The sequence below is a fragment of the Nyctibius grandis genome, chromosome 2 (assembly GCF_013368605.1).
Source record: "Nyctibius grandis isolate bNycGra1 chromosome 2, bNycGra1.pri, whole genome shotgun sequence".
Classification (NCBI taxonomy): Eukaryota; Metazoa; Chordata; class Aves; order Nyctibiiformes; family Nyctibiidae; genus Nyctibius; species Nyctibius grandis.
In genome coordinates this window covers 13,275,586-13,303,312 of record NC_090659.1, presented here as the reverse complement: position 1 = coordinate 13,303,312, position 27,727 = coordinate 13,275,586, and the positions used below count along the sequence as shown (strand labels likewise).

Sequence of the window (27,727 nt, the reverse complement as noted above, 5' to 3'; positions counted from 1 at the left end):
AAAGTTATCCTCAGCATTTCAGCCCCCTGCAACTTCATCACACAGTGGCCAAGTTAAAATATTTCTGTTATTTCAGAATTGAGGATAAACTTTCAGGAACTCTGAGAAACTTCATGATCTACATATGAAATGCTTTTGTTACTCCTCACTCGTCTTGCACATATTCAGAACTGCGCATCAGCTGACAGTGTCTCTTCAGCAACCTACCGGAGGTCCAAATACCTTCAGTGTCCAATATTTATTTAGGAACTTCAATGCTTTTAGCAAATAGTTAGCTATCATATACTAATAAATTTAAAATTAAAAGTGAGAATTGGTGGCTTTTCAAACTAACTTGTTCATTCTCTTCAAGGAAAATTGCATGCCATTGTTTAAATGAGGGATGGAACACAATAGTTTTCTCTAATACTTACAATCAACACTTAAAAAACAGCATTTAAATTAATAATATTTTATACTATGGACCCATCTTTGCTTTGTGCTGGAATCATCACAGGAACAGCTCCCATTCTACTTAAATTAGGTGCAGCTACCTTTGAAGGTGCAAAGGTTGGGTTTTGACCAGGAGCACGTTCAAAGTCTTCACTTGGGACTTGGCTATATGGAGTTTTGGTATATCCTTCCATATTTGAGGGAGACATCGAACCCAGAGAAGAACGATTGCTGCCTATGTAGCTGCGGGCTGTTGAACTGCGACTTTTTGGAGGTGGAACATCTTCTCTGAAATAAACAAAAACAACAGTTGCAGAACAAGATTTCAGTCACTATTACTATGTGGGAGCTTACAAAACAAATTCTCAGTTGTTTCTTTCTATTCTGACACAGTAGCCAAAAAAGCTCACATAGCACTTTAAGTTAAAAAAAAAATAATCAAGCATTCATTGCTTTTAAAATGTTTACTGAAATTAGACATGACTACCTAACACCATATTCAAAACAAAAAGTTCCCTGACAAGCTGTATGTTAATAAGCTTTCCAGATTAAGACAGAAGTCTTAAGTACTTCACTTGCAGAAATACACATTTAAAAGTTAATCTTCAAATAATATTGCTCAGAAATTAGAGATATGTCATTACCTGATCTCATGATGTACTTCTTTCTCATATTTCTTCTCTCTATGTTTCTTACAGCAACAGAAGACAAGAAAAGCCAGTACAGAAAGACCCAGCAGAGTTCCTATAATAGCTCCAGCAATTATACCAGCTGTATTTATAGCTAGAATAGATAAATAACAATACTGTTAAGTGTCAAATTTATACCATCAGCTTCTTTTCTCTCAGCTCAACATTAAAAACAGTATGTTTCCACACGACCCAGGTTAATAGTATATCACTGAATCACAGAGGGTATGCCTCAATCATATGCATTTAAAACAATAATAAGGGTTACAGCTTTCTGCACGAAAAGCAACATTTTAGGAAGTACAGACTTAAAGTGGCAACCACCAGTTACACAACAGTGTTGCTTTTTAACCTTTTAGGAGTTTAGAGAAACAAGATTATTCAGTTTTAATACACAAAACACTGTGACCATTACACAGCAAACACTTACGAGGGGTGACATTCAGCTCAACAGAACATTCATCCGTGCCAACTCTGTTTGAGGCAACACAACTGTAAATACCAGAATAGTCTTGAGAGGCATTCTTCAAGAGAAGTTCTCCCGTATTTTTATCTAGAAACAACAAAAGGTAAAGGTTTACCCTTTTCCAAAGTTTAATTCCATATTCAGTACTAAAGAATTAAGACCTCATCTATGTGCTGGGTTAATAAGTAAAAAATGCCATATTAAAAATACCCCAATAAAAACAAGTCTATCGTGTTACAAAATACTATTATTTGTAAAAGCTTTTTACCTTGTTAGAAGTTTGTTCCTCAGCATGACTTTCATATTAAGCCTACAGACTAATTGCTCTGGCAGCGGAAAGGAACAGATGCTTGAAGTGGCAAATGCTCTCACCCCAACATAGAATTCTAAAATACAAAAGATTAACTGCATCCCAGAAATACCTCCTTCTCTTCCCTCTGTCTAAACCAATTCTACACAACCAGCTCCAACACCTGCAGAACTCATGTTCAACATGAGGTGGACCCAACCCAAACACTGCACTCCAATGGGTGACCAATTAAGTCTAGCTATGCTGACAAGGTAGGAGACACGAATCAGTGAAAACAAAGAGTATTTCCCCAGGGATTCCAAAACCATTGATAGCTACCTTTGTGATACTCTACTATATGAACTTCAAATTGTTTGCATGCTTTAAAGACTAACACATTTGCCATCAGCACTGCAAGAGACTACATCACAGGAACAAAGCACCACACAAATACTTCACTCTTCCTGCTGAAGAAGTAGTTTGGCAGTATCTAGATTCTCAAGAACATGTCCAGTGTCCCCAAACCTATACTCACAAGCCCAAAGCAAACATTGTTTTATTTACATGCCACTTTTGCATACTTCCTCATTCTTGTCTAGTACTGATACTGTCAGTTGATTTTTCTGTTACCATGAGACAAGTTTGGGATGGGGAGAAAGAAGGGGCATAACAACAGAAGTTTAAGATCTTGAGTGGTACAGAGAAGGACATTAGTGATCAACTGTTCACTGTCAAAACAATAAATAAGAGATATCAAACAGCACTACCAGGAGGCAAGATCAAAATGAAGAACAGTACAAGGTTCTTCATATGTAGCTTCATATGATTTTGAGATGTGTGTTCTAAGATATTACAGATTCTAATAGACAACAAAAGTTTAAAGGAGACTAGAGAAGGTCACAGAAGTCAGTTTTTGTTTTTTTAAACCACTTAAACTGAAACCACATCTGAATTTCCTGAGGCATAAGTTAAGGGAGGAAATCCCTATGAGGAAGAACCATACAGGTTCTTATTCTCTCTCCACTAGTCATCCACTTTGGCTTCTTCTAGACACATGATACCACTTTGTCCTGTATATTTCGCACAACCCGAGTTAAAATATGTCTATTTGTAAGCAGATTCTTAAACTGCTTCATCTGCAAGGAAAACGCACCATTTCAAGGTTTAAGGCTTTCATAGCCACAAAGAAGATCAAAAAGAATTGGTACTGAGCAGTACTTTTCCAAAAAAAAAAAATATTCTGGAATAACTTTCACAAAGCCAAAACTCACAAATTAACCTTCTACAATTAAGTTCTCACAATAAAAATCCAATACCACCACTGTAATAATTTGGGATCCATCAGTCAAAATTCATAATGTTATAACTCTTTCCTGGATGGCAGCTCTTGTAAGAAGAGGGTAAGCCTTCTCTTCTCCTTTACTCTGGACAGCTTTTATTCTAAAGACTTGTACCCCTTTTTAAGGAAGAAGTTCTGTCACTTGATCAGAAAGTGAAGACCTCAGTTCAATCTCTAATAAAATTCAAGCTTTTTATCTCCACTTCCCTGAAGGCAGCTCTTACCCCTGGTCTAGACTCTGTTCTGCCTCTTCCCCACTGTCCACCTGAGCACAAAAGCAGCCAACATCACCAAGCAAGAGAACTCATAACATTCATGCACAGATGAGCATGATTCTGCAGACTCATGGTAAGAATCTCAACTTAAAGCTTGAAACATTTCCCACTATGAATAAATTAAAAAAAAAAAACAACTTGTTTCAAAGTCAGTTTTATTATCCAGCGAAAGGGCAGAAGTGTGACACTTATCTTGACTACTCTATACTAAAATCAATCATGAGATGCTCGCAAGTCAAGATAAGCCAAAAATACAAATGCAATCTTTAAGTAATTCAGAATAATAGTTTGACAGTACTCAGCATGGAGGTGGCAGGAAGTTCCTGTGTGCCAGATACTCTTCTCCAGTCATAAGACAAAAGTGGGGATCCTTCTTGTGATGCACACTTCAACGTAACGTCTTTTCCAATCTCTTGTGATCCTTCAATGGAACATTTAGTTCTTGCTGGCCTTACTAATAAACAAAATATTATTGAATTAATCATAGTCACAATAAAAATGCTTACCAGTTGTGTTCTAGCAGATCAGCCCACTTTGCTAAAGACAAAGCTTGTGCAACAAGCCATTTCTACGCATGGGAAGATTTTCTATGAAATACAAGCCACACAGAATTTTTTTAAATGCTTATTATTCTGAGTATTATTCCCTTCATCCCCCAGACCAGAATGATGTCCACTTCCCACAAAGTCTCAATAATGTGTGTATCATCATAGATTCAGTATGACTTTGCTTGACAGATGTTTTTATTTTATATATCAAATACAGGAGAGAATAAACAAATTAAAAGTGTCACTGAAAATTCAAGAAAAACATTATCTTACCAAGTACAGTCAACTGTAACTTTTGGCTTTGAACTCCAGGAGCCTTCTTCACTTTGCACTGGTATGTGCCGGTGTCCGCTGACTTTAAATTCAGGATATCCAATGAACCATCACCAGATCTGGGATCAGGATTAGTAAACTGCATCCGCCCAGTCATAGCAGCATAATAATGATTATAAATCCTGTCTACAGCATACATAATTATCTATAAAAAAAGAAATATTATTCAGAAATCCACTTGGCATTTAAACATTCAAAATAATTCCGTATCTTCAGATTCTTGACAGTTTCTTTCTACTGTTTTAAATAATCCCAGAAGCATGACATAGCCAAATATCTCGATCTTCAAAATATCACACACAGTACTCTAATGAACAGTCCAAACACCTGTCCAAGTAGCAGCTTGTGAGCATTGACCTCTAGCTGAAAGAAAACTGTTTAAAATTGCTCTAATCTTCATTCTGTCAAACCTCTCTACTAAAAGCAGTCATATTTTTGATAAGGCTTCCAAAGAAAGGAAAGAGTTAATAACTAACACAAAGAGTTAATAAATTTAAAATCAAATTCACGAAAGTCGGTTTTCAATTAGGAAAATAATGCAGGTACAAAAGCATAGTTGTTTTTTCCTGTAACTGAAGCGTTTTTAATTTTAGAGTTCTCCTTTAGAAGACAAGTTTACAGGGAGAAATTTCTTCACCTTTCACACTTAATCAGCTATTCCAAAGCTTCCACTATATTTCACATGACTGCTGCTTCAAAGTAATTTAAGATCACAAGCGTCCCAACCTGAAAAGGTGGTAGTTTAAGAAGTCAGTAACAAAGTTCATACCTTGACCTACTCAAACAACTGAATTAACACTGTCCAAAAAAAGTCTCTACTTACTATTTGTTCCTTCTTTTGATTATCTGTTGGTATCAATACCCACTCAATATCCAGCGGGCCTTCATCTTCTTCTGAGAGTACAAAAGTACATGGCAACGTAACTTTCTCTCCTTGTGCTTTTTCAAACATTGATTGGTCAACTGGAGTTATGCTTAGGCTTCTTGTTAGACCTATAAAAATACATTGTTGCTTTAAAAACACTTCACATGTAGTTGTCACTGTAAGTGTTCTATTATATATTTGTATATATTCAAATCTATCATCTACTTTTCCTGTACAAAAACCATATCATTAGTCAGACTTGTCACCACTTAAGAGATCCGGTGCAGTACATTACCGAACGGAACGCAAAGACATGTACTGTTCTTTTGGAATCATATCCAACAGGCAGTTACATCTTTCAAACCATACAATTTTTTTTTTGCACAATTCAAGACCCATACTAAGCTAAATAAATCAAAATTTTCAGCAGCAGGTTTTTCAAGTTGTTAGAAAATCACCCTACCACTACTCATTGGTAAAATGAGAGCATGGAACAGTGACGAAGTCTGCCAGGATGGACAGAATTATTGAAGTCCTGAGTTAGTTCAAGTGAAGTTTCTCTGTCCTCAGGCATAAGGGCTGTTCTATCCACAGGGAGTGGACAAATGAAGCCTTTCCAAAAATCTCAGTGAGTTTTTAGATTTATTCACCCTTTCTGCTTGTCTTACTCCTCAAAAAAGGCTGTGTAATCCTTATCTGCATGCCTCTAGGCAAAACATGTTTCCAAACAACAAATTTTCCTCAATTCAGATCTGAAAAAAAACTATATAGCGACCCAGAGAGACTTACTCAAAAGGACTGAATCAAGATTCCCCCTTTTTTACAACCAACATAGGCTTCCCTCATCAATTGTACACCATACACAGCCACCAGCAAGTGGAAAGCTCCAGTTGTTCATTATGGGAACAGGTTTGGTATTTGCACATCCACTGTTTTGTTCACCCTGCTGGGTACCAAGCTCAGATTTCCACAGTCATTTTATGTGTGTAGGTTGCTGCCCATCATAGCTATACAGTCACACAGATCTTACCACAGCCACAACAGATGCAAGGCCACAATAAGAGTGGCCAGTGAGAAGATAGATCGGTTTGGTGCATCTGCAGAATCATAGCCTCAGATGAAATAAAATTTAAAATTATTATAAACAGTGAGTTTATGCTGTAACTTGCACTTCTGCGTTAGCTCAAGTTATTATCTAACTTGCACTTCTCCATATAGTTGAGAAGCTGTAGTGCATTTCTACAGTAGATCACACTGCAACAGCTATCCTTCTACTTTACTAAACTTTTGCTCTGCATCAAGTCTTTGGATTCTTTTCCTGACATCAAAACAAAGGGATCTTTTAACAGGTATTTAAAAAAAAAAAAAAAAAAAAATCACTCAAAAAGAGAAAGCACCTGGCATACTAAATTCCAGACAAAAGCCTCCAAGACAAGACCTTCACAATTGTTAATTACAAACACACAGTTATAAATTACATAGGATTATTTCACTTCCTACCATTCATGGTATTACTTTGCATGGCATTACCTTCAGTCCAGAAAAAAAAAAAGAAAATTGATTTGAGGCACAAAAGAGATTCAGGTACAATGTTTCTTACCAATCCATGTACATCTTTTCAAAGATAATTCTAACAGGTTTGTATCACCTCTTCTTTGACCACAGTAAACATATCTGAGCAACTAATTCTCTGCTACTAAGCTGAATTAATACTATTTCCTAAATGATACTCGTCTCCATGAATACTGGTTGACTTGCCACAGATGCTGTCCCCTTCTAAAGGATCCTTTCAGATTTCCAAGTGTAAAACTAGCCATTCTAAACCTCTTAAAAAGGTCAGCTGACAAGTGAAATATATTACAGTGTAATCCTTAAATTCGGTCAGCTTTGCATAAACAAACAAAGACAGTATTACTACTAACCATCATCTCTAGAAATGGGTAGATTCAGAGTACATTAATGTTTCCATAAAGCAAAGTAGCAAAGAATGCAAATCCCTGCTCTGTTTTTCATCAACTTCCATGCTCTTCTGTTCCCCTCTCCCCCACTGCCTTATTAGGGAACAGTAACACAATATTCTCAAGTTCATCTCCAAACTGCGTTTCTGCATTTTCATTTTCCTATATTAAAGAATTGAGATGGGATGTCAAGGACAGTTTAGCGACTGATGTTACATCCTTCAAAGCCTCAAATCTGTAACCCAGGAAATTAAAAGCTTTCATCCCGAAATAAGAGTTATCGCAGAAGCAGTACTTCTGCTCTGGGACGGCATCTCCAGTAACAGTTTGCCATTTGAAGTTCCACAACAGACGACCACAGAACACGCCTTTGTTCTCCCCTCCCCTCAAGGGGATGTGCTGAGGATTTCACAAAGTGTTCAGTAATTCAGGTAAGAGGAACATTTTCCTCTTCACAGCGGGTAGTGGGTAAGAGAATTCATACTTTGGAGATGCTACAACACATCTGTACTACTAAAAAGTACAAACTCCCTGGGGGGGGGAAAAAAAAAAAAGTATAAACATGCTGAAACACACAACATGGATGAAACAAACCAGACAGATGAGTGTTCATATGTTCAATTTTTGACTAATCTTCTAAGCAAATGGGACTTGTATCATCAATGTTTTACTTCTCTCCCTCTTCTGACATTACTTGTTCATCTCTGACTAATTCAACCAAATACAAAATCAGAAAAAACAGTCCAGTACAACCAGAAGTCCCTGAAGATATTCACTTGTTCTGACATAGCTAAGCATCATCAGATTCTTCAATTATCTCTTGCCTCTTCACTGCCAGGCAGCTCCATATGAGTATAATTTCAAAGTGGATATTACACAAACTGTTTCTCATCCACATGGCTGAACACTGAGACAGGAACAAGTACACTGGGAATGGGAAAGAAAAATTATGTTAAAAGATGGAAGGACTACATTTCAGAGACACCCTCCTATGAAACCAGGCTCCAGTAGTTCTGCCTATCACATCGCAGCTTGCTTAAACAGCTTTAAAAGCCACAAATAGCAATCAGTTCAGTCTGAGCTTCTACTACAGCACTCACTTCTCTGATCCAAAGGGTATGAAACAACATAGTGACCACAAGCTACATAACAGCAGAACCCAACAGCCTGAAGTGACTTGCCAGACATTTAACCCACACAGAATATTGTTACAAAAACTGAAACTTCTGAAGCGTTAGTATATTAATGCACGTTGACTGCACGTAAACATGTCAACGGAGGATGAAGCACATGAACCTCTGGATAGCTCTCAACAATCATTCCTGCTAGTGAAGCTTGCAGCACACACTAGCTGATATGAGAGGTATCCAAACATTGGTCTGAGCCTTCTAAGTCTCAGAGATTTTTCATAAATCTCAATTCCTTTCTTACTGCATGTCTCCTAGTGCCTCATTTTTATTATACTAGTGCTCCACATTCTCCTTCCTATGCTAAAAACACAAGCATACAAAGCTATTTTCCACTTCCTCTATTTTTTGTCAACACTAGAGTGACAGGCAGAACCAGCAAGTACCTCAGTTAAGGTAGGTGTCAGAGCTAGCTGGGTTTGAACCAAACACTAGCAATGCGAGGGAGTGGCAGCTATGCTGGTGAAGGAGGTCTGCCCAGATTCAGCATGTTGGAGAGACTGCCAAGGCTCCTCCGACCCTTGGACTATTAACGATTAAACTATAAACTCTGAGTGCAAAGAAGGACATGGGACCCCACGGGACGTTTGTTCTCCTTGCTCTTTCATGTGAAGGGGAAAGGGCTTGTGGAGACACATCCTGCAAGTTAACAACTCACTGCAGGACTGGCATTACAGGCAGTGTTTTAATTTTTATGGACACAGGCACCCCTGAGAAATGAGGGCTGCCAAGTAAGAGATGGGATCCACTGGACAAAGTGGGTTAGGAACATCCTCATCAAATCTGGTGACAAGCACTTTAAATGAGAGGTCTATCAGGGAATGGTGATAGAAGCTTGCAGTTAAGGGAGGGAAGAGAGATTCAGAGACGTTAAGTACACGGGTCAGGTTGGTGGGAGGAAGAGAGACCTTGGCAAGGATAAAACATGTTGAAAGGGGAACCATCTCAATTACCTGAACACGGAACCATGACACCAGAGTTAACCGGGACGTGTGGGATAGTTCACATGACCAGAGCTTTGCCATGGATGCATACAGGCTTTTTAAGAAAGTCAGAAAGGAAAGAACAGCAAGTGAATTGCCCTCTACCTGAAGGAGCAGCTGGAACACAAAAAGCTGTTTTATGGGATGGACAACAGGCTGATTGAGAGCTTGTGGGTCAGGATTAAAGGAGAGGTCTGTATGGGCAACATCACAGTCCAAATTTGTTACAAGCCATCTGATCAGGGTAAGAAAGCAGATAAAGTCTTTTTCAGCAATTCCAGAAAGTCTCTAAAATCACAGATCCTGGTTATTGTGGGACACTTTAACCTCCCTGACATCTACTGGAAGGGCAACACAGCAGGACACAACAATCCAGGAGGTTTCTGGAAGATTTCAGGGGAAAACAGCTGCTAAATGGGTCAACCCGTTTGATACTTTCTTGGAATTGCTTTCAACAAAAAAAGGAAGAACTTGCTGAGCGTGGGCTCAATGGCAACCTTGACTGTAGTGACCATGAAATAGCGGAGTTCAAAATCCTGAGGAGTGACGAAGGTACATCCAGTACAGACGCAGCACTTCAGAAGGGCAGGCTGACTTATTCAGTAGGTAGAATCCTGTGGGACCCAGTTCTGAAAGGCAAAAGAGCTCAAGAAAGCTGGCAGTTATTTAAAGACAACCGCTTCTAGCCACACAAAAAGTACATCCCAGCACTCGGGAAAATGAACAGATCAATCAGCAGCTCGGCCTAAGGAAGAGGAAGCGAGAACAGTCTGCCAAGGGAGGAATACAGAGATATTGCCCAGGCACGCAGTGTCCCTGCTAGGGAAGCCAAAACCCCACCAAAGCTGAAAGAAGCAAGGGACCCAAGTGTAACATGAAAAGCTTCTACTAGTACATGAGCAGTAAGGAACCAAAAAGGAAAACAGTACAGGTGATTTAGTGACAGCTGACACAGATAAGACCAAAGCACTCAGAGAGTTGACTCTGCTTGGAGCAAAAGGTTGGATGACTGAGGTCATGTCCAACACAAACAATTCTGTAACTGCATTAAAGATCTCTATATGAAGCCGATGCATATAGTGACAAGATGACATTTTCTCCAAGCTTTCCCACGCCTCATCTCCCTTCAGTTTCCACTCAAATCAGGAAGATTCAATTTCTTTTCACTCCCCTAGCATGCTCCTCACAGCATAAGTGGATCAAGTGTGGCATCTAACTGCTAGTACATGACAGGCAGACATTTCATCAAGCTGCGTGAAGATCTGTATTTGTTTTGGTTAGCAGTGTTTCGTGGATAAAATTTCAGACCTTTTTCAGACTTGTTTTAACACACCAGAAAGATCAGCGTTCCTCAAGTCATTTATCCTGCTTATTCAAATATGCTTAGAATTAAAAAAAAAATTTCTAATTGCAGCAAACAAATCACTGCAAAGCTTAAACTCGGAAGCATGCAACAGATTCTCAAAAAGCAACTGAAAACTATCAACATAGAAGTGCCATTGATCCAAATGCATGTATATTGTTCCCCAAATATTTTGCAAGGAGAACAGGCATCGTACTCAGTTGGGGCAAACAGAAGGATGAACCTTTGTGACTGGGTGAGAACAGACAAGTACCATTAGTCAATGCAGAATAAGAAGTATTATCCCTTATAAAAGTTTATATCAGAAGAAGGTAAGAGGTCAATACACATTTTAGATTCTGAGCACTCAGATTTAAGTTTCTTAATGTGGAATTAAGTACTCTTTCCCTGGGAAACTGACCCTAGAGAGCACTGCAAACTATATCTGCATGACTGAACAAGTTCTTCGCATTATTTCTGAAGGGGTGCAAACCAGTATACCATCTTTAGAGAAACTGTAGTTCCTTCTGAATATCTGGACATACCTTCTAATACCGCTCAAGTGGAACACAGCCTAGCAAACTACGTTATTAATATTTTTAAGAATAATCTAGGGGAAATGAAATGCTTGACAGAATTTGATAGAAATTGTTTTATAGGATAAAAGAATCTTCAACACAGAAAACAGACAAAAAAATTAAAAAGGAGCAATGCTTTCTCTATCCCAACACAGATACAGAGCTGTGATACATACCAACAAATAACAGAAAGCAAATTTTCATTAGATGATTTAAGCATTTAGTATTTTCTTATTTAAATGAAAAAAAAAGTTAAAAAATTCAGGATACACTGAAATTCTGGATTGCTGGCTTACACAAATTTAAGTGTAAATTTAAACTTGCCAGGAATGTTCCTAGCATCAGTGCTATGTTACAGAAGTGTTCGGTAACCCAACGCAGTCCCTCCCTAAATGGGTAACAGGGAAGGAACACAGCCAGAACAGCAGAAGGTATGGCGACTGACATACACTGAGGAGGCAGGAGTAGAGGAGACACACCATGAAGGCAGGACTGCCGCCAGGTTCAAACTGATGTCTGAAATGGCAATCACCAAGAAGCACAACTGCAAAGACGCACAGACTGCTTCTACATGGGATAAGAGTTGAGTTCAGATATGTTGCTGTACTTAAAAGCCGTATGTGATCTATCTGCAATCTGCATTTGCACAGTACTTCAACTTTACTAGCAGGCTCTTCAAAAATTTGTTTGCCAGTACCTTCTTGTAAACAAGAAATGGCTGAAAATACATAAATGCCTCACAGAATGAGAACTTAAAAAGTAAATAACAATGACAACCAGAAATGCATGTTAGTACTTTGAGAGATACAAGCTATAAAATTCACTTGAGATGCTTCAGCTTAGATTCTTCTTTCAAATACAGATTATAGATGTAGCTGTGATCAAATCTTTGCAGTTGACAGACTTCAGTCTCAAGAACCACCTCCCCATCATCCCCATTTTACTTCTGAATATGCCTCTCATCCACAGTTAATATACTTTTTTCAGCTAGCTCTAATGAAATTATAAAGCAAAGCTCCCCAACTCTCCCCTTTCCAACCTCCACTCAGACAGAAGTTCTACAAAGTCTTATTTCAAAACCTCATTTATGAAATAAGGCCCTGTAGAACTGAGGGAGTGAACTTAGATTTACACCCTTGGCAAGCAGGGAGTACACACTGAGGAGTGCGTAGCCAAGGGAAACTTCCCAGTGTTTACCAGGACAATCTTAGGACAAACATAAGTCTCCTTCATGGCTGAAATCCCCACAAGAAGCCACCATCTCACAGTCTTCTCCTGCTTCCTCACTATGCAAAACTTCGTTATCCTCAAGTGATGCCAAAACAAGCTGCTGCAAGGCAAGGTGCTGCTAATGAAGTAAGTGGATTAAAAGTTGCCTTTGCAAAAATAAAGGGAAAAGAGTATTTGACATTACTCATTTTAGCGGTTTTTACAGCACCCAAGAGCTGAGTCACATCAGCATAGCCAATACAGCCACAAGCTGCAGTTTCCTTATGCTGTTTTGCCACAGTTTATCACAATTGACTGCACCACAAACTGAATCCTGGCTTTAGCACTGAGACCCCCAAAGGCCAAAAAAGCCTAGCTTCAGATTTGGGTTCTCACAGTTTCCAGCATCTTACCTCCAACAGCCAGAGCAAGGCCCCATTTCAGTCACAGCTTTCAGGAACTTCAGCCCAAAACACTAGTGCATCTAATGCATCTAACTTTCCATGTGTCATAAACCCTACAACTTCTGGCAAGCGTCACCATACCAGAAAAGAACCTGAAAACACCATGTCCCCGGTCCTGATGAGGTCTGACACAGACTAAGGCAGAGTTAACCCCACTTCAGTTTCTACAGAAGTTGTATCAGGCTTCAGAAATTCAGGCTGAGCAACTTGAGGGCACAGAGAGTGAAGGGAAAAGAGTCAGTTCCAGTTTTTCAACCACCTCCTGACATACTTATTTTCTCAGCTTCGCTGTTTTTCCATGGGACACATGACATGGAACAACACAAAGAAAGGTCACTAACGAGTCTTCTTTGACTTAGTAAACATTAAAAGAACAATGGCAATAAGGCAGCAAAACAGAATCACAGAATGTTAGGGATTGGAAGGGACCTCGAAAGATCATCTAGTCCAATCCCCCTGCCGGAGCAGGATTACCTAGATCATATCACACAGGAACGCGTCCAGGCAGGTTCTGAATGTCTCCAGAGAAGGACACTCCACAGCCTCTCTGGGCAGCCTGTTCCAGTGTTCGGTCACCCTCACCGTAAAGAAGTTTTTCCTCATATTTATGCGGAACTTCCTGTGTTCCAGCTTGCACCCATTGCCCCTTGTCCTGTCAAGGCATGTCACTGAGAAGAGCCTGGCTCCATCCTCATGACACTTGCCCTTTACATATTTATAAACATTCATGAGGTCACCCCTCAGTCTCCTCTTCTCTAAGCTAAAGACACCCAGCTCCCTCAGCCTCTCCTCATAAGGGAGATGGTCCACTCCCTTAATCATCTTCGTGGCTCTGCGCTGGACTCTCTCTAGCAGTTCCCTGTCCTTCTTGAACTGAGGGGCCCAGAACTGGACACAATATTCCAGGTGCGGCCTCACCAGGGCAGAGTAGAGGGGGAGGAGAACCTCCCTTGACCTGCTAACCACACCCCTTCTAATACACCCCAGGATGCCATTGGCCTTCTTGGCCACAAGGGCACACTGCTGGCTCATGGTCATCCTGTTGTCCACTAGGACCCCCGGGTCCCTTTCCCCTACGCTGCTCTTCAACAGGTCTGTCCCCAACTTGTACTCATACATGGGGTTGTTCTTGCCCAGATGCAGGACTCTACACTTGCCCTTGTTATATTTCATTAAATTTCTCCCCGCCCAACTCTCCAGCCTGTCCAGGTCTCTCTGAATGGCAGCACAGCCTTCTGCTGTGTCAGCCACTCCTCCCAGTTTGGTGTCATCAGCGAACTTGCTGACAGTGCACTCTATTCCCTCATCCAAGTCATTAATGAATATATTGAATAGTACTGGTCCCAGTACCGACCCTTGAGGGATTCCACTAGATACAGGCCTCCAACTGGACTCTGTCCCATTGACCACCACTCTCTGGCTTCTTTCCTTCAGCCACTTCACAATCCACCTCACTACCCGATCACCCAGACCACACTTCCTCAGTTTAGCTGCGAGGATGCTGTGGGAGACCGTGTCAAACGCTTTACTGAAATCGAGATAGACCACATCCACAGCTTTACCATCATCTATCCACCAGGTTATATCGTCATAAAAGGCTATCAAGTTGGTTAAGCATGACTCCCCCTTGGTGAAGCCATGTTGAGTGCCCCTAATGATCCTCCTATCCTCAATGTGCCTAGAGACAGCACCAAGGACAAGTTGTTCCATTACCTTTCCGGGGATGGAGGTGAGGCTGACCGGCCTATTAGTTGTCTTCCCTTTAGAAAGCAAATTCAACAGATCTGGGGACTTTCGATGCGAGAATGAAACTCTAAAATTCTCTTTTACAGCCAAAGTACACAGATACTCTCATCAAATGTTTCAGGACAGAATCTGAAATACCTATTAGCTCAATACATGTCCTAGTTATTTAGTCAAGCACCTAGGTACTGAAGAACACTGAACCCTCCCAGGAACCTCACCTGAGGTAAGAATAAGCAAGAGATGAGGGAAAGGAACAAGTAAGCAACAGGCAATGAACTACCAGAAGCCAGATAATCATGCAGCAGTGAATAAAACAAGAAAAAATGGCACAGCATCACTGCACCTAAATATATAGTGGATATGCATGCAAAGAGCATGTTTTGGTTTACTATGTAATAATTGTAGAACTCAGCAGAGAATTCAGATTTTTAGGATAATCCACTGCTGATAAAGGCAAATCACAAAGCTTTTTCTAACAAAGAAAGTACTGTCCTGATGGTATGATAAGTGTTAAACAGTTAATGTTTAATATGCTCCACAGATCACATTTTTCCCATGCTTAACACTCTGTGGTTATCATACAATGCTACAATAAAAATTTAATAGAAAAACAGAGTTCATGGTAAGTAGTAAAAAAAAAAAACAAAACACCCACACCATCTTAGCAAAAGCATCAAGCACTTCTAAATCTAAAATCTCCAAAGCTATTAACATACTACATATCCCTCTACTTAAACATCAAAAAGGCCAAATCAAAAAAGGTTAGAAGATTGCCTCTCTACACTAGCTTAAGCCCACTAGGCAGAACCCTGATTAATCCCTGAAGGAAATTTAACATTCAGACAAAAGATGTTTACACCTGCACTTCATACCTCCCAGGATAGTGCTCTCTGAGCTAGTCACGGCCACAGATCTTAGTGAAGCCCTTCTACTATGCAGAAAAAAGACAGTTTATGGAGCCAGAGAAAGTAAAGGGAACCCAAGAATAAGAGCACTCACCTAGAAAAGATTTGGCTCCCAGTCCTTGCTCCAAACACTCTCTCCTCCTTCCTAGTCCATTTAGTCCCAGACTAAATATAAAAATAGTTCAGGAAATTAAATCTACAAAGCAGTTTCTGGAGAAAAAGAGCTTGAGTTTTATATGGACACTTAGTGTTAGCAGAGGCCAGATTTTAAATCCCTCCCTCCCACATTTCATCTCAGCTGCCTTACCGAGAGCAGAATAAAGCTGAGTGACCAAACTCCCAGAGCTCTAGTCTGGTTAAGTTTTCAGCACACTTTTTGCACAGGTGGTGCACCTAAAAGAAAGACTTATGTGCATGGAGAAAGGTTCTGCCATAAGCTACAAAGAGAAGGCTGATGAAACAGCAGGAGCACTGAAAGCAAAACAGAGAAAAAATCTGCATGTCGGAATAAGCCTGTCAAAGTTCTACCACCTGGACAGTCATCTCTGCTGCTGGGTCTCAAAACAGTGAGTTTGTATTTCCAGACTTCACTTCCTCGGAGCAGGCAGGGGAGAAGCACCACTTTTCTTAGGCACATTTACTGGGCAAAGTCTCCCAGTTGTACTCACCCTTAAAGTAACCACTGGGACATTACTTCTTCAAATCATGGATTTACTTTCTCCCTGCCTGTTTCTGACTTTTCATCTGCTTCCACAATTAAAGAGGACTCCACTGCTAAGTCTTATATTCCTTTCTACTGTCTGATCCCCAGACTCACAGATGAAACAAGTTTCCAGCAACCACCGAAATCTGACCAGTTTCAAAAACGCAAGTTTTGCCACTCTAAGCTCACAATCTCTGCAGAACAGCCCAAAAAGACCTATTCACCTTTCTGAATATCACAAACACCACCTTAAGGTGAATCTGCTTTGAACAGAAGCCAAAGCTGAAGCAATCCTGTATTGGTCTAGCCTGAAAACTCTGACAAAATGCATCAATTCAACAATAACTGTTAAGTTACTGAGCACCTACCAGGGTTCACCTGAACCCACAAAACCTCTGTCAAATCACACAAGAAAAAACAAAAACAAAAACCAAATACACAGGATAAGCTACCGCAATTCACTGAGATCAGCCGGAATAGTTATGCAACTAATTAAACCTAAAAATCATGGGCTAAAGCTTTACTGATCTTTTACTTCCCCCCCCTCAACTTTTGCTTCTTCCCTGATATCCCCTTTGCCTGCAGATTCTATCCAACATCCCTTTCCTTTCACAGCTGTCCTTGTGCTCCTTACTTGTTCAGCACATTCATGAAGCTTTTTTGTTGCTAAACCCAGAGTCACCAGCCAAGTAGCCTAGCAACTGCAGCAGCTGATAACCTTACCCAAGAGGGACCTGCTTATCAAGTCCAGAGAGGGAGCATTTGTATCTCATTACTGAAGGAACGGATATGCTTTGGGGGAAAGCAACATAAGGGGGGGGATATTTTAACAAAAATCAGGGTTAATCTTATTTTTTAAGCACAGGAGTACTGTTTAGTCCAACATCTACAGAAGATCACTCTGAGTTCTGAGTTTTAATGCTTGGTCACATTTAAAGGATCCAGCACGACCTAATTCAACCTGCAGTATTAAGAGAAGGACAACTAGAACGCTTTGGATTTGCTGAGGTCCTGCATCCCTCTCATCATCAGGTTTGATCCCGTCACCTCCCTTCACGCCAGTATAACACCTCATGCAAAAAGGCAGGAAGCCAGAACGAAGAGTTGACTCTGCTAAAAACCGACACTGCGTAGGAAGTTTTGCTTTTTCTCTCCAGTTGGGGTTCTCTGAAGGGGAGTCCCCCGAGCACCAGGTAAGTGGCAGGAGCACAAAGCTAGAGACAGAAAAGCAATGAAGCTGCCCTAGCCTTGATAAGGATTGCTTACACTGCCAGGGAACCCCACCCACAGGGAGCAATTTCACATTACACCTACACCAGCCAGGCTGCTGGCCAGCCCTCCCAGCGACAACCCGGCTGAATCAGCAAACTCCCAACAGGAAACCAACACACTCCAGGAAAAGTTTTCTTTTGTACCAGCTGAATGGACTCACGCAGCAGCTGCGTGACACTGCTCTGACACAAGGGAGGGAAAAAGGAACCGAACACCATCACTGGAAGCAGCAACAACCTCGACGGACACACGAAGTTACACCAGATGTAACCACATCACGTCTATAATGTGGCTAGGTGTAATGTGAAACTGTACCTTCAGACTGCACTCAGGAGCCATTAAGGACCCAACTAGAAATAGTATTAAGTGTAAAATGAAATGCAGGCCAATCATGACTTTTTCAGCCAAAGCAAAAAGAAAAAAATAATAAATAAACCAGAACACAAATCCTAACATGATTCATTCACACAAAAGCCTGTCTCTCTTCTACCAGGTCCACATCAACTGCACGGGTTGTTTTTGCTTTTAGCCCTGCAAGTCACTTATTTTCCCCATTACAAACTGATACTGAAGGCTCATACAGTCACTAAGCAGTCAAGTCACACGATTCGTTTTTTTTCCTGCCAATTTGATAGCATTTTAAAAGGACACTGAATGAAGCAGCTCTTTTGCAGTGTGAGTGCATTAGGCACATCTGTCAGTCAATGCATCAGGGAGTTAAGTACAAACACTTAACTGAGCAGCCACATTATTTTCACTTGAGTAAAGGAGTTTTGGCTCTTCCAAGCTACTGAACAAGCAATGCTTTTTCCTAGCACATGCAAGTTCTGCATGAAGACTGAAAATTATTTCATTCAGTAGTACAGGGTTGAGTTTTTTGGTTTTAGGTTGTTTTGTTGCTGTTTTTTTAAATAAAAGGTGAAGCATCACAATGACAGAAAGAAGTGGCTGTCTGCCTGCCTTTGCTTCCTTCCCTCCCTCCCATGTAAGAAACAGACAGAAAGGAATAAGCTGAAATAATATCCACCCTAAATAGCCACAAAGGTAACCAGTCATTTAAAAATTTAGGGAAGCTTTAAAATATATATACAGACACATTATTTTTACATGCCTTAAAACAACTGAAATGAAACATTCTTTGTAGCTTATGCTGTTAATACATCTAAAAGGAAGAACTGAAAATGCAGGATCAGTGAACATGTGAAATTTCAATTCCCTGTACAAACTTACACTGCACAAGTTAAAACAGCTGTGAATGTACGAAATTCTCACCCTTCCTTCTATGCACACCAAGTATTTCTTGTTGATTAATCATCTTTCAACATACTAAGCATAAGTTTTAGCTATAGGGCATGAAAAACATTTCTATTCAAAAAAATGCATCAGCAAGTGGAACTGCAAAACTTGTGACCATCAAGTACCTCAGTTGCTTCTTAACAGCCGCTAAAGGACACCGCAGCACTGGCGAATGGCTCCAGCCTATAGCCAGTAAAGCTCCACATCTCGCCTCTCTTATCACAAGTTTTGAATATATGATCCAATAAGTAGGTGACATAAAAAAAATAAATCATTAGTAATATACTCCACCCACACGGGTTTGAGGTTCCAGCTGACTCTTTTGTTACAACTGGGACTTGATCTCAGTGAGCTGCATCAGGAAAAGGAACAGGTAGAAAACTGACCTTACAGAAATTTAGTATTTTTCTGACTTTGAAATCCCTTGAACTGGCTCACCATGGAGCCAGACGAATGCCGGGTACAACACGAGATGGGATGCAAAAATAATCTTTGAGATAACATCTAGCCATTCAACTGATTGCCTGATTTAGCTATGTAGTCAGACTCCCCAGCTAAGCTCCTCCCAGGCCAAGATTATACAGACATTTCTCTCCTATGGCAGAATATTGATCAAGCAGAATAGGTTTTCCTCTTAATGCTCTTCTGCCATCCTTCCTGTCACTCATTCCCACCCTGTACCAGGACAAGTTGTTGGCAACACTCTTCCTTGTTTCAAATCATGCAATCTAACCAGTTTAAAAAAAATTAACGCACATTTTCAGCAGCCTCAACTCAGACCCATTCATTACACACTCACACAATCAAGGCAGTTGTGCAGTGAAGGAAATGACTAGCAAGGATGCAGGGGCTGCTTATGTTCAAGCTGCTACCGAAACAGGTCTCCGGAGAACTATAGCTTCACTGCCACTTACTCCCATGGCAACAGGCTGAAGTGGCTCTCCTTGTAACCATCCCCTGAAAGATGCAAACTAGCAAAAAGAGGAATTCCCTAAAAAGAAAGGGAGGGGGAAGAGTAACTAAATTGAGGTCAGGGCAGGGGGGGATTCTTACAAGCTGGTAAGCCACACAATTGTTGAAATTTCTCCTCATTTATAATGCATGCAAGGAACAACAAATGATTAAATCAGGATGTATGATGAAACAATACCAGCCCCAAAACCAAGTTCCCTAGTCTGTACAAATCTCTGTGGGCACTGTGGCACATGAGTTTTAAAACACTCCGATACTGAGGCAGATTCAAAGATGTTTACAAAGAATTTCTCGAAGCATGAATAGAATCAGTAGCAGAGCACACAAGCGCTCATATGCAAATGTATTATTTGTAAAGCAGAGATGGAAGCTAGACCAGCCATTTAAGAGTGTTAGCTTCATCTCTGTATTAACTGGACTCGGCTTTGGAAGAGGCTGCAACAAGCACTGGAAGTGAAGACAGACAGGCAGCTGAAGTCTGATGCAACACAGGGGAAGCCAGCACAGGGCGCAGGGGCAGTCAGAGGAGACCAAAGTGACAAGCTATAATAGTCTCTGCAGCAGCATTCTGCATGCATAAAATACCTTCTGATATACACAAGATTAGTTAAGGTAAAGTGACTAATTCAAATCTTGGTCGATGTCACAGTAGTAACTAGTTGATTAAGTCATCTCTGGTTAAAGTTTTTCATACTTCTTGAAACAGTAAGATCCTGGAAACCTAGGAAAGCAGTCCTGAACTTCAGATAACTTTTCATGTCAACGGACACTTACGAAGAACTTGAACCCTGCAAATTGTTACAATTACTCCACAATGGATGAAGCATACCAGGTTTAGCAATTAAGAGACTGGGACAGGAATGATCATTTAACTCCTGTGGTAATCAAATTTATCCTAATTTAAGATTCTGTAAGATCCTGTTGTATGCATAAAAACATGAACAGGCTTAAGTTCCTTATTATACACAGTTGACGAAGTGTACTAGCCACCAAATGCTGACTTACCATGTCTGCATTAGGTTCTGCTCCTGCATGCATGTTATTGGAAATACTTTTGCAAGTTTTATGAATACCACTTAATAATAGGGCAATAACGACAGACTTTTCTCAAAGGTTACCTGAACTTTATTTTTATTTAAAAGCTTAATATTCTATTAATAAAGCATCATACACTGCAGAACTTCAATATATTACAAAATTACCTCCTACTATTGTAAAAAAAAACAAACAAAACAAAACAAACAGCACCACAACAGCCGCAATAAGAGACATCACTACAAATTAAAGAAATTCTTGCCTAGTGATTTACCTTAAAACCCTACTCAAACTCTTATCCTCAATTTGACCATTTATGTGCACAGCATTACTATTTTGCATAACATATGTTCTGAAGGCTAAATGGATCACCACAGGTGTAATCACTTTTTAATACCTATAAAAAGATAGATACTAATCTGGCTATGTTAACACTACATAGTTACTGAAAATTTGTGTTCTTCCATTACACATTTTTAAAAGTTTAACATCCATAGGTCACCATCTTATTTGTTAGATCAGGATCACCAGTTAGGCACCTGTATTTATTCTCAGCCTAAAACCGCACACAAACTTGAATTTTCTTCAAATGGAATGAAATTATTTCCCCAACGCTGTATAGCCATGAAAAGGTTACCAGTATGTACACAGTCCCCCTGAAGTCACAGCATAGGCAAATACAAGCTCAGTGCCACTCACAATAAAAAACAATAGATTTCCTTTAGATTAGCTATTGAGATGACCATGCATTCTAGAAAGCTTAGAATTTATAAAAAAAAAAAAAAAACCCAAAAACATACACCAGTTTACACTGGTGTCCATAAGACCTAACAAAATGATCTGGCAGCACTTAACATCATGACTGAGCTGTCCTCTTCAAACCAGAATTCTGTATTGCCCTTTGGAAAACAGTTTAGTATCAATTATCTCAATAAAATATTTTAAGATTGAAGAGGTACATCATTTCTATTACCCTGTTCCAGGATTTGTTGATGACAGCTATACAGTGTTCATTTAAGTTAAACAGAATTTGCACATTTTGGGAATTCCCAACTACTTGAAATGACTGATCATACTTAACTGCAATACACGCCAAATGGCCATTAAGTTCTCACCACAGACTTGGAGTGCATTTTTAGATAGAGAAGAATTAGTACAATTAGAAAAGCTGTTAGGAGTGCAGAAACAGACACCCAAATGTAAATTCATACCAGAAGTCTGCAAGACAGCAGAAGACTGAATTTCAGTACACCAACCCGTTTTGTGGTCATCTTCAGATGCACCAATGCAAGGAGAAACTGCCACAAGTTATGTATCAGCTGCACAGCCGTGTAATACCGAGGCAGTCACTGGAATTAATTCACTACTAATTACAATGACAGAGCAGAAAGAACTGTATTCCTCTAGTACCCTGAAATGCTCAAGGACCAACTCTCCCCTTCCTGCAAAGGAAAGGAAGTTCCCAATTCGGTTATTTATGACTGTGAAATTGATCGTAACAGAGGGATTAAACCCTTGGGTAGGGTTCAGCTTAAATCCAAACACTTTCCTATTTCAACACATAATGGTATAGCCTCATTGCCCACTGAAGGTGTATTTTGTACAGTCAAGTTAAGCCTACTTATTTATACAAAATCAGTTATTTTGAATCCTCTACTTCTAGTGATAGTGAAACAAGGAAAATGAGGCTTACATGTGAAAGCTCTGAAAATAGTATATAGTGCAAGCCTTAAAAGAACATAACACATCAGTACCACAAACCCAAGTAAAGACTTCAGCACCTAGACAATCCTCCACTGCCAAGAGCTTTCACTCAGCTGCACAAAAATTAGTTTCCTCAAAGTTTGGTCCACACGGAGGACAGCAACTTACTGACATCCATTCCCTCAGTGAAGGAAGTAACGTCTACCTGGAACACAGACCCAGAAATATTAACTCAATCCGACGAGGAAAAACCACAACCAAACTCAGAGGATGCATCAACTCCTATAATACAAAGATTATTAAATTATTTCCCTCAGAGTGTTGTGAAATCTGTGTGTCTTTCAGGGTACAGTCATCCATATAACTGTGCAAAAGATATTCCTAATCAAAACACAAACATATTACGTTCTTTATGAAGTCATTCAATTTCACAGTGAAGTCTGAAGACACCTGTATAGGCCAGTAGAGCTAAAGTGTAAAACTTGTTCTTGTTTTGCATTTCCTCATATATATTCCTAGCTTTACAGTATTATAGCCTTTGATATCATAGCAGTGATCCAGTTCATTTGCAGTACATATAATAATTCTACTCACAACAAGCTTTTTTTGCAGCTGTAGTTATATGAAGTGTTTCAATATAAATCTTAATCACTATCCCGGTCAACTAAATACTAGTAACACATAGTTCTTACACAGCATCTATCTTAGTTCCGACTCCTCTTAGAGAAACAGAGTTAATGCAGAACTACCGCGATCCTTTCATGCAGGAGATCAGAGTTCATCATTCTGTTATAGAGACAGAATTTTGATCCTGTGAGTAACTTCCCAAAACAGCAATGACATCAACAAAGGCATTAACATTTCAACAGGAAACAAAAACTGGCCTCCTGACACCACTGATACATGTTACTGTGGACCTGAACCTCCATAGGTGTTTTGTCATCTTTCGCAGTTTCACTTAAGTTTGGGTCAACTTTAGTGCAAACTAATTTTTTTTTAAAGATTTTTTAGGAAACGTTAAGATGGCACTCCAACCGAGCTCATTACAGGAGCCTAATAACACCTCGTGTTTGAGATCAAAAACGTTTGCCTACTTTTTAGCAGCCCAGGCATGTTTGGTTTAGGGTTCTTTTTGTTTATCTACTCCTTTGTTTTCCCTCTGCAAGAAAAACAAACGCGTTCAGATACACCTCATTCAGCTCCCTTCCCCCCACCCTCCCATTCCCTCCTGCTTTCTCCACAATCACAGACATCGAGCCCAGGACAATCCGGCTCCCAGGGCTCTCTGGAAGCCACCCGGCCCCTTCTCCCCTCTCAGGACCAACCTTGGAGTCGGATCGATACCTTCCAACCCAAACCATCCTATGATTCTACGATCACACGTGCAGGGCTGCTTTCGGTGTGTTTGGGGTTTTTTTTTAAATCGATTTTTTTTGCTCTTTTCACTTCGCCTTCCACGCGTGGCGCTTACCCGGCCGCACGCCCGCAGCGGGCGCCGCTCCGCCCGCCCTCCCCGCACGCCGCCCGCCCCGGGAGCGGGGCGCATCCAGCGGCGGGGCGCCGGCAGCGGGCGGGCAGCCGGGCACCGCACCGAGGGCCGCGCGGGCAGCCCCTCACACACAGACCCCGCCGCCGCCGCCTGAGAAACACGGCACGGGAGACACGCGGAGCGCACGGCGGGGCGGGCAGAGGCGGGCGGGAGCGGAGGGGGAGGAGGGGGAAAGAGACAAACCGCGGCAGCGGCGCTGGCCGCCCCGCCGGCGAACAAAGCCAGGTCAGCGCCGCAGCGTGCCCCAGCCGCCAGCGCCCGCCCGGGCACCCCGCCTCAGCCCCCGCTACCCGGCCACAACCGCAGGCGGGCAGGGGCCAGGCGGCGACGGCGGCTCGGGAGAGGGGCTGGCGGAAAGGGAGCCCCTCGCCGAGCCGCCTCCCCCCTCTCACACACACGCGGGGGCGGCCGCACCGGCGGAGGTGCGGCGGGGCAGGCGCCCCCCCGACCACCAAGGGAGAAGCGGGGCGGTCAGCAGCCCCCCGCCCTTTCTCCCAACCCGACAGAGCCGCCGCCGCCTCTCTCCCTTCCCTCCCCTTCGGTCCCCTCCCCTCCACCTGCGCACACCTGCGGAGCAGAGCAGCACGAGGGACGCCACCACCACCGGCAGGGGCGGCGGCTCCATAGCGCGGCGCGAGCGGCGGGCAACCAGCACCGGCGGCTTCGTCCCCGCGACTCCCGGCGGGCACCTCCCCCGCCCCCCGCGCACCGCCCAGCAGGTGAATCAGCCCGGCCCCGTCACTTCCGGCCGGCACCCGCCCCAGCGCCCCCCCGGGCAGCGGCCGCTCGGCGGCGCGCGCCCCCGGCAGCGGCACCTGCCACCGCCCCCTGCCCGTGCCCGCCCGCGGCCGGTGCGGCGCCCTCGGGGCCGCCGGCCTCCCACGGCGCCGCCACACGTGTCCGCGCGCCTCGGCGAGGGGCAGCCCCCGCCCTCCGCCGGGCTGGCCGGGGCTCTCCGCGCCTCCGCCGGCGGCAGCGGCGCCGCCCGCAGGCAGGGCTCTGCGCCGCCGGGGCCGGCCCCGCCGCTCCGACCGCCCGGCAGCAGAAACGGGGCGGCGCGTTGGCCCAAGCGCCCGAAGATCGGTGTGAGCGGGTAGAGGGTGTCCGTGATGGGAGTGGCGCGGAGCGGGCGGGCGGTGGTCGCGGTCACCGCCATGAAGGCAGGGCCCCGCTCCCCTCGGCAGCTCCGGCCCGTGCCGTTACCCTCCGCACCAAAACCACTCGCCTTGCCCAGTCCCCAGAGCAACGCCACTGTAACGTCTCGTGCTTTCCTTACAGGGAGCACACGGCTGTGACTGAAAGATCTGGAACTGAGGAAAACGAGCAAACGAGACAAAAGGCAGACAGGACCGCGCGGGGAAGGGAACCCGACGTTCTTGTGTAGCGTGGTGCAGCAACACATGGTTTGCACTACACGTACAGCAAAGCCCCCAGTTACATTATGAGGAGGTAAAGCAGGCTCAGCGAGGGTTACTCTTCATAGTTGAGTGCGTTCTATCCATTTCTTGCTATGCGTATGTTATATACTGCAACAGCAAAGCTGTTAACTGACAAATGTGTTTCTGTCGCTACGGTTTATTCTTGTAAAGGGATAAGTGGTGTTGGTACCATCTCTTCTGTTATGTCCACAGCTCTGTCTATATTAAGAAAGCGTCCCCATAACCAAATATTTACACAAATGGAAAAGCTATGTAGTCCAGATTTTGCAGTCCAAACAAATTTTGAAAGGAATCTTATTACTGGTCATTTTTCTTTGATGTCCTTAATAAGTAAAGTTCAAATACATTTTTACATGATTATGTTCTGTGAGTATGAGATGACAGTTTAAACAACAAAGTTCTTTCTGCCCTCGTTGAAAACATCAGATCAAATGGGTAGCTACTCATAAGGGTATTTTCCCAAATACTGAGCTAAAAAGGAGGTGTTACGCCTTTCATTCAATAAAGGATTCCTAGTGATGAAATCGGCAGTGTCTCTGTTTCTGCTGCAATAATGAATATATGAATGTGCACTGACGTCTTTCAAAACGGCAGGTTGCTCTAAGTAAAGCAGCAGCTTTTACCTGCCAGCTCAGAATTAGCTTTTTGCTAAGCAGGGTAAATGCGTTGTCATTTTCCATGAAGGTACAGATAAGTACCGCTTCCATCTTGTAAGGACGTGACAATTCGCAGTGTCTGTTAGATCTCCTTTTAAAAACAAACCTACCCTATAAGATGCTGGATACTATACGTGAAGCACAGAATTTTAAATGGGGAGCATTTTATTTAATCACAGAACAGAATTGTCTTTGCCTTCTATGAAGGAAATAAGATACCATTCAAGTAATATTAAGCTAAAGGAACCAGAACCTCAAAGTGGAGATACTCAGATTTTGTTTTCTTCTGTTGTTTTATGTGTGCTGCAGACTTGTGCTTTAAATGGTAATCCGACTTGAGTATCCCTGGCTGACTGGATGAGCCAGGTTTTTTGCTGTACATCCACTTGTGTCAACACAGAAATTATACACCATGGAAAGTATAACGAGGCAATCAGCGTCATTACAGAAAGAGAAAATGATTCGTCATTAGAATGGAGATGCTCACCCTTCTGTGAAATGAATCCTAGCTAGTAATTAAAATAAATACTATACTGCATTTAGGAAACATGAGGTCCGCACATTGTCTAGCCTAGACAGACCTATTCCTGGTCTCATTTAAATCAAAAGCAACACAGATGCAGTTATGTTCGCGCTCCTGAAAATTGTTCACACTCCTGCAAATTAAGAGTACGTCAGAATAAAATGTTTAAATAATAATCATTTTTAAAAAAGCAAAAAATCCCTGCTTCCCCACAGCAAATGTTGGTCAGGCTCATAAGGCATAAAGCTACCAGATTTATAGGAGGATGTGACATTCTGTGGATTTTGAGTGGCCTTTGCTTCCTGGAACACTAAACACAATGAGGGAAAAAGATAACTGTGAAAATGACCACAGCTATTCCACTCACAAAGGAAAAGGTCAGGTTCAAAACTTTTTGAACAGGTTTCTACCAATGCCAGCATTTTGGATCAAGCCCAAAAAAGAATCCAGGGTGAAAGCAGAATCCAGTCAACAAAGAAGAGACACCCACTGGAGCAGAGGCCTGCAGTCCAAACCCACATTTTGCAAATGGATAATGGTTTAGCATTTCTTTTACAGAGAACACTGTCTCATGCTTAGGGATCTTAATATTTATGTTAAATACAAAAAATTCATATGTGTAAAGTTAAGAAAAACTTCAGTATGAGAAACCCTACATCAGTGTCAGCCTAAATTTATAGATACCTTGAAATAAAACAAGAATATCAATCCAATTTTTTTTTTAAATAGGTTTTACACAAAAAGCACAAATTCAGAAGTAATTTTAAAATAAGTTTACAAAATGGTGTGGTGGGACTGTTTGGTATATCCAAAACTAAACTTTTCAGCATTTTAATAAAGTGGTTTGCCTATTTCTGCAACTTCTCTCTACTTTTTGAAGGGAAATTATCCACAAATTTCAGCTTCAGGTTGTGAATAATTTGTGTTCCTTGCTTTGGTAATGCTTCCTTATCTTCCTGACCTTCCACAA

General features: G+C 41.8%; 1 protein-coding gene across 1 annotated transcript; it reads right to left on the bottom strand.

Annotated features, from left to right (window-relative positions):
- Positions 1-452: 452 nt before the first annotated feature.
- CXADR (CXADR Ig-like cell adhesion molecule) lies at positions 453-24,765 on the bottom strand. The gene is made up of 7 exons (XM_068395218.1): positions 24,707-24,765; positions 5,195-5,364; positions 4,312-4,516; positions 3,789-3,944; positions 1,552-1,674; positions 1,077-1,215; positions 453-720 (listed from the first exon to the last, which is right to left on the bottom strand). Exons 1-7 carry the CDS (start codon positions 24,762-24,764, stop codon positions 453-455), a joined length of 1,119 nt encoding a protein of 372 aa, XP_068251319.1. The 5' UTR covers position 24,765.
- Between the last annotated feature and the right edge of the window lie 2,962 nt (positions 24,766-27,727).